The sequence below is a fragment of the Osmerus mordax genome, chromosome 18 (assembly GCF_038355195.1).
Source record: "Osmerus mordax isolate fOsmMor3 chromosome 18, fOsmMor3.pri, whole genome shotgun sequence".
In the NCBI taxonomy this organism is placed as follows: Eukaryota; Metazoa; Chordata; class Actinopteri; order Osmeriformes; family Osmeridae; genus Osmerus; species Osmerus mordax.
The window spans coordinates 11427707-11435206 of NC_090067.1; the positions used below are offsets into that span (position 1 = coordinate 11427707).

The 7500-nt window shown below is 51.1% G+C and overlaps 1 protein-coding gene across 1 annotated transcript in view; it reads right to left on the reverse strand.

Annotated features, from left to right (window-relative positions):
* Positions 1–31: 31 nt before the first annotated feature.
* The window catches only part of col16a1 (collagen, type XVI, alpha 1), a 22618-nt gene continuing 15149 nt past the window's right edge, over positions 32–7500 (reverse strand). The window contains exons 28-44 of the mRNA XM_067256316.1: positions 7423–7500; positions 6704–6748; positions 5941–5985; positions 4511–4564; positions 4350–4403; positions 4026–4079; positions 3800–3844; positions 3645–3698; positions 3523–3558; positions 2813–2876; positions 2290–2361; positions 1566–1619; positions 1321–1365; positions 704–748; positions 391–444; positions 206–259; positions 32–83 (exon numbers count right to left, since the gene is read on the reverse strand). Coding sequence (XP_067112417.1) covers positions 2817–2876; positions 3523–3558; positions 3645–3698; positions 3800–3844; positions 4026–4079; positions 4350–4403; positions 4511–4564; positions 5941–5985; positions 6704–6748; positions 7423–7500 — 525 coding nt within the window. The 3' untranslated portion in view covers positions 32–83; positions 206–259; positions 391–444; ... (3 more) ...; positions 2290–2361; positions 2813–2816. The remainder of the gene's footprint in view (positions 84–205; positions 260–390; positions 445–703; positions 749–1320; positions 1366–1565; positions 1620–2289; positions 2362–2812; positions 2877–3522; positions 3559–3644; positions 3699–3799; positions 3845–4025; positions 4080–4349; positions 4404–4510; positions 4565–5940; positions 5986–6703; positions 6749–7422) is intronic.

The following is a 7500-nucleotide window of genomic DNA, read 5'->3' on the forward strand; positions in this document are numbered from 1 at the left end:
CCGTGTGAGGCAGTAGCAGCATCTCCTCTCACCTCCCCGGTCACTCCTGCAGGTCCAGCCGGTCCGACAGGCCCTGGAGGTCCCTACACAGACAGAACAATCCCCCGTTAACACTGACTGGACACCTGAACACCTGAACCAATCACCGACACGCCTTCATCCCCGTGCTTCCCACGCAGCTAAAGGTCAAAGGTCATGGACTCACCACATGTCCGGAGGGACCGGGTCGACCCTGAGCTCCGGGTGTCCCCTGGTCACCCTGACAAGGCAACGCACGTCAAGATCAGTCTCTGTCATGCTGTACGGGGACATGCTGTATATAATGTGTACTCGTAATGTACAGGGTTGAGAGAGTGCGGTGGACTGCGGTGGAGGTTGTGGTCAACTGACCTCCAAACCTGGCCGTCCGGCTACACCAGGTGGACCTACAGGCCCTGCGTCACCCTGGGAGGAGAGGAGGAGGAGGAGGAGAGGACAGGAGGGGAGGAGGATGAAGGAGAGGAAAGGGCAATGTAGGAGAAGGTGGTGGGGAAGGGAAGACAAGAGATCAGATTTGAAATCAAAACACGGGTGCATACCTTTCTATCCAAACGCCTTTCGACATCTCATCTGTCTAGATCCGCTGCAGCATCAAACTGAATGAGTTATGAGCGAGAGCGAGAGAGAAAGGAAGAGTGGGAGGAGAAGTGCTCTCGGAACTGACCTTCAGTCCAGGGAAGCCGACATGACCCGTCTTCCCTTTAAAACCCTGGGAAGACAAATCAGAGCAACTACAGTTAAACATGCGTGAATCTCACTAGGCCATGAGCCCTGAATCCTCAGAACCACAGAATACAACAACATCGGCATTCTGACAGACTACACTGAAAACAGAGTCAGGTTAACTGTGTGTGTGTGTGTGTGTGTGTGAGAGACATAGTGCAAGGTTTAGTTCTAGCTTCATCAGTGTCTATTAGTTGTACATGTCTCAGTGACATGCTGGAATGGGAGATAACGATCTTGGAATAAATGAGCATAGGTAATGAGGGAAGCATCTCGGAAAAAGGATGGAGACTGCCTGAGATCCAGATCAACACACGCGTGTTCACACACACACACACAAATCCCCCCCTGCACACGCACCACCCACTTGACTTTGGATAGATGATATTAATCAGAGGAAGATGATCTGTCTGAGGAGATCAACATCTACATGGAATACTCATCCAAGCGGCTGTGTTTTTTTGCTGTCCTGCTGTGCATATCTAGGATGAGTCATGGAGCTCTCCCTCTCTGCAGAGATGACTAGACTGACTCGTCTGTGACTGGGACAACACTCACTGGGATTCCTCGAGGTCCAGGAGGTCCTACAGATCCTGGCTCGCCCTGAGAGAGAGGGAGGGAGGGAGGGAGGGAGGGAGGGAGAGAGGGAGAGAGAGAGAGAGAGAGAGAAAGAGGGAGGGAGAAAGAGAAAAAAAGAGGGAGGGAGAGAGAGAATACTGTGATGAAACCAGTGCAGAAAGGCTTTAAGAGACTGTGATGCGGCACAGCTGTGTGTGTGTGTGTGTGTGTGAGGCCACTCTTACCGGCATGCCTGGTTTGCCATCTTTACCATCCAGACCTTCGATGCCAGGGGGTCCCTATACAGACACACAGAGACAGGAGACAGGTGTGGCTTGAGAGGTGAGGGTCTTCACATGAATAATCTCACAAACACCTATAGACCACCTAGCCAGCCAGCAGATCCGCAACATAACCATCCAGCCAGCCACACAACCAGCCAGACGGCCAGCCAGCCATCCACACAACCAGCCAGACGTCCAGCCGGCTAGCCACACAACCAGCCAGCCAGCTAGCCACACAACCAGCCAGACATCCAACCAGCCAGACGGCCAGCCTGCTAGCCACACAACCAGCCTGACAGCCAGACGGCTAGCCACACAACCAGCCAGACCTCCAGCCGGCTAGCCACACAACCAGCCAGACGGCTAGCCACCCAACCAGCCAGACGTCCAGCCTGCTAGCCACACAACCAGCCAGACGGCTAGCCACACAACCAGCCAGACGTCCAGCCTGCTAGCCACACAACCAGCCAGACGGCCAGACGGCTAGCCACACAACCAGCCAGACCTCCAGCCGGCTAGCCACACAACCAGCCAGACGGCTAGCCACACAACTAGCCAGACCTCCAGCCGGCTAGCCACACAACCAGCCAGACGGCTAGCCACACAACCAGCCAGACCTCCAGCCGGCTAGCCACACAACCAGCCAGACGGCCAGCCAGCTAGCCACACAACCAGCCAGACGTACCATCATGCCTGGAGATCCGGGAGACCCAGAGGGACCCTGGGAGCCCTGGGGCCCTGCAGCTCCATTATTACCCTGGGAGAGACACAAAGAGGGGGGAGAGACACAGAGGGAGAGACACACAGAGGCGGAGAGACACAGAGGGAGAGACACAGAGGGGGAGAGACACAGAGGGAGAGACACAGAGGGGGAGAGACAGACAGAGGGGGAGAGACTCAGAGGGGGAGAGACACAGAGGGGAAGAGACAGAGAGAGAGAGACACAGAGGGAGAGAGACACAGAGGGAGAGAGACACAGAGGGAAAGAGACACAAAGGGGGAGAGAAACAGAGGGGGGAGAGACACAGAGGGGGAGAGACACAGAGCGGGAGAGACACAGAGGGGGAGAGACACAGAGGGGGAGAGACACAGAGGGAAATAAATATATAGGGGGTGGGGGTGGTGTTTAGTCCATATTATAACATCAATACAGCCAAGTATTTATCAAGTATTCAAGTGCTTGTTTATCCAAAAGCAGCTAGTCCCACCTTGTCAGCCTTGGGGCCGGGGGGGGCCCTCTCTTCCTGTTTTACCAGGGGCTCCTGGAGGCCCCTGTAAACACACACATTACAGGTAGAAACACACACCAAACACACACAGTACAGATGGAAACACACACCAAACACACATATTACAGATGGAAACACACACCAAACACACACAGTACAGATGGAAACACACACCAAACACACACAGTACAGATGGAAACACACACCAAACACACACATTACAGATGGAAACACACACCAAACACACACATTACAGGTAGAAACACACACCAAACACACACAGTACAGATGGAAACACACACCAAACACACACAGTACAGGTAGAAACACACACCAAACACACACAGTACAGATGGAAACACACACCAAACACACATATTACAGATGGAAACACACACCAAACACACACAGTACAGATGGAAACACACACCAAACACACACAGTACAGATGGAAACACACACCAAACACACACATTACAGATGGAAACACACACCAAACACACACATTACAGGTAGAAAACACACACCAAACACACACAGTACAGATGGAAACACACACCAAACACACACAGTACAGGTAGAAACACACACCAAACACACACAGTACAGATGTAAACACACACAGTACAGATTGAAGTTCAACACGGAGCACACACAGAGATGATTCTGCTTTGATATTATTTACTCACCTGAGGTCCTGGGAACCCTGGCTGGCCTTGGAAACCCTAGAGAGAGACACAGTAAGGAACAGGTTAGCGTGTGTGTGTGTGTGTGGTGTGTGTTTACCATCTGAGCCATAAACCTCAGGTACCTGATCTCCCTTGGTTCCTGCGGATCCTGCCAGCCCTGTGTCTCCCTTGGGTCCCTAAGAGGGACACACAGCATGAAACATCCACAGTCAGAAACAACATGGAAAGACTCTAGAACCCCTTAAAAGAATGTAGATAGAGTGAAGAGAACACTGACCGCCAGGCCAGCTTGGCCCTGGTACCCTGGGTTCCCTGCAGAACCCTGTAACAGACAGGAAGGGGAACACAATCACATCTTGGTCTATCGGTTCTGGTACTAACGTAAGTACATTTAAAATCAAGGTACAGTGTTGTCGTGTTGGTTTTAAGTGGGTTTTGGTGTTGGTCAGGTGTTGGGTTTGGAGGTACTTCATTGGCTGATGAGTGTTGCTGGTGGTGCTTACCGATTCGCCTTTCTGTCCAGCACTTCCTGTGTTTCCTCTCTCACCCTTCAAACCCTGACAAAACAAACATGGTCAGTTTCTACATCCATCTATCCATCCATCCATCCACTCACCCACCCATCTATCTATCTATCTATCTATCTATCTATCCATCCATTCATAACAACGTGGGCAGTATCTTCATCCATCCATTCATCCATATAACCATCCATCAATACAACCATCCATCTATCCAGCCATGACTTGATCGACTTTAAACCGCAAGGGCACCAGGGTAACCCCAGCTAGATTCATGTGATGTGACAATGACGTGGGGGATCTTACAGGAAGTCCAGGTGGCCCCATGGAGCCCGGGTACCCAGAAGTCCCTGGTGGCCCCTGGGGAACACAACACCAGGGAGAGAACATGGTCAGAGATGTCATCTCCACATGTGGTCAGTCTGTCTGGGGGTTTAGGTAAATGTACTCAGCCGTGTGACACTCACATGCTCTCCCTTCAAGCCTGGAAGTCCAGGGGACCCTCTCTCGCCCTGCTGACCCTGAAGACAGACAGTGAGAGAGAGGGGATGAAAGAGAGGAGGACGAGACGGACAAGACGAAAATGTCACTGTGACGTCCACGGGGCGGGCCGTACACGAAACCGCCCGCCCCGATCGCACGCTAGCACGCACGCGGTCCTTCTAAGACAGAGGCCCGGTCAATACTGGATGAGAGAGACAGTGGTCTGGCCTTTACGTTTTCCCTCGGGCATGGTCCGTCTTTGACTCCGTGTGTCTGGTTCTGAGAAGGCGTCCTTAGTTGCTGTGAGGGGGCTCTCTATGGGCCTTGGGAGGGGAGGCCCATCCATGACCGGGACACAACAGCCCCACTCAGCCCAGCTCCCTCTGACTGACTGGCGCATTCATCCATTTTTAAAGATAATCGATCTCCATAGCGCTCTCTTCCCTTCTCTTTCTCCATCTCTCGCTCCCATCTATCTCTTCCTCCGCCCAGCACAGAGCACAATTCAGAAGAGATTCATCTCGGATGATTTATCAAAGGTGCTGAGTTGGGGTAAAAAACTGTCAGCTGCTACTCTGTGATCAAAGACTAAATTAAAGAAAGTTGAATATGTGCAATAAAAGAGAGAGAGAGAGAGCAGCAGACCCATACGCGTGCGCGCACACGCCCACACACCCACACACACAGACAGACCCCCCCCCACACACACACACACAGACAGTGTCCAACACACACACAGATCCACAGACCCACACACACACACAGACCCACACACGCACACACACACACAGACCCCCCCACACACACACAGACACAGGCCCACACACACACACACAGACACACTACACACACACAGAGAAACCCCCCCCTTCCCCACACACACGCACGTGTAAGGCACACCTGGCATTAAACACGACCGCTTTCGAAATAGATTGCACGCAGATCCCCATCAGTTCATCCATTCCTGACTTCATTCTGCTAACACAATAGATTCTTATGAGGGGAAGTAGGGCCTCTGTCTTCACCACGGCAACACTCTCCATCACTTAGACAGGAGGAATAATTGAACAACTGGAGAGACAATGGAATCGTTTCCTCATCTGAAAGAACTTTCATTAACGTGAAGCAGAGAGAGAGAGAGAGAGAGAGAGAGAGAGAGAGAGAGAGAGAGAGAGAGAGAGAGAGAGAGAGAGAGAGAGAGAGAGAGAGAGAGAGAGAGAGAGAGAGAGAGAGAGAGATGGGCTGGTTGAACGAGCACTATCAGGGCTGTAGGGACGAGACACACTCGTTTAAAGGGGGAGGGTTCAGACTTGTTCCTAGTTTTGGAGATAGCGTTTCAGACAGAGAGGCTTATGAAAAGAGGGCCGGGGGCCAGGGAGAGAGAGTGGAAAAAAGAGGAGAAGTGCAAACTCACGGGTAAACCTGACGACCCTTGAGGACCAGGGAATCCCGGAGGGCCCTGCGGAGAGGGAGAGAGAGAGAGAGAGAGAGAGAGAGAGAGAGAGAGAGAGAGAGAGACATTAGATGATGATTAGTCTCACATGTCTAAAACAAAGACAAGGCAGAAAGTGGGATTGTGGTTTCAAAAGTTTGCACTCCTCAAGCAGAAGTGCATGTAATTCTGTACGCGACCACTAGGGAGCTCTGTGGATTCACAAAAGGGGAAGCATGCAGTCTTTTCATCTAGAACGATCAGTGGAATCTTTGAGACACAATGAACACACAAAACCACAGGATCCGTTCCAAACCTATTAAAAAAGGATCCTGCCTTTCCCCCCTTCAGTACGCTCATGCAAACACAATCCGATGACCCGCTAGCAGGGAGCTACAGAAACACATGGCTGACGTGTGTCTCAACACAACCGGGGAGTTTAGACGCTTCGGTAAGGCATGGCAGTCTCTCACACACGATAAACAGGAACGCATTTGTGTTTGATTAAAACTCCACTTGACTGGACCAGCGTCTAACCAAACCCACTTAGAGGCAGAAAAGGAAGTGATGTCTTCACAGCGTGAAACAGAATGAATGATCACAACCCTCGGCCTAAGGGGCAGGATTAAGGCCTTCAGTGCTCTGGTACTGTGTTTTGTAGTGTTGTGTTGTGTAGTGTAGTGTTGTGTAGTGATGTGTTGTGTAGTGTTGTGTAGTGATGTGTTGTGTGAATGCGATGACTCACCATGCCCCCTGGCTGTCCTGCCTGACCCCTTTGACCCGGAGTGCCCTGGAAGGAGACGAAGGGACAGAGGAGAATTGACAAAGAGAAGACACGAGGGGACGCTGGAGATGTAACTAGGGTTGCCAACTTCCTCAACCCCAAATGAGGGACACTTTCTTCCAGGCGACCAACATTAATGGAAATCGCAAGGTTTCTTTAGCCATACCATAAACCTACTAATTTCAGTGTAATTTTGGCAAACCACTACTGTACTTGCTTGCCGTTTGTGTAAGTTTTGGCGCTTTTACAGTAGCCTATTATTGGCCGGCGAGGCTGTGATTGGAATACGGGAATACGGGTCCCTGACGGGACAAATCAAAATCACCCATAATTCTGGATGTCCCGGAAAATTTGGGACGGTTGGCAACCTAGATGTAAATGTCCTTGTTCGACAGTAGAGGATATATTCCCCGTGCTGCTCAGCGGTGCATACGTGGTGTTTGAAGTACAGCAGAGAGACAGAGCTACGGTACAGTGCTGTAACAGGTAATAGCTGAGAGAAAATAGCTTGTTTGTGTCTCAGAAGACTTAGGTTTGCGCATTTGAAGAACAATTTTCTTTTGAAGCTTTCTCAAAAATTATATATTTTTGGCTTCACCATTAGACACACACACACACACACACTCCAAAAATCATACACACAAAAACACATATTCCAACAAGCATACACACACACATACCGCCTCTCCTGGTTGTCCTGGACTTCCTGGATGTCCTGGTACTCCAGGACAAGGGGGGGGGGCGCTGTTCGTGGTGGT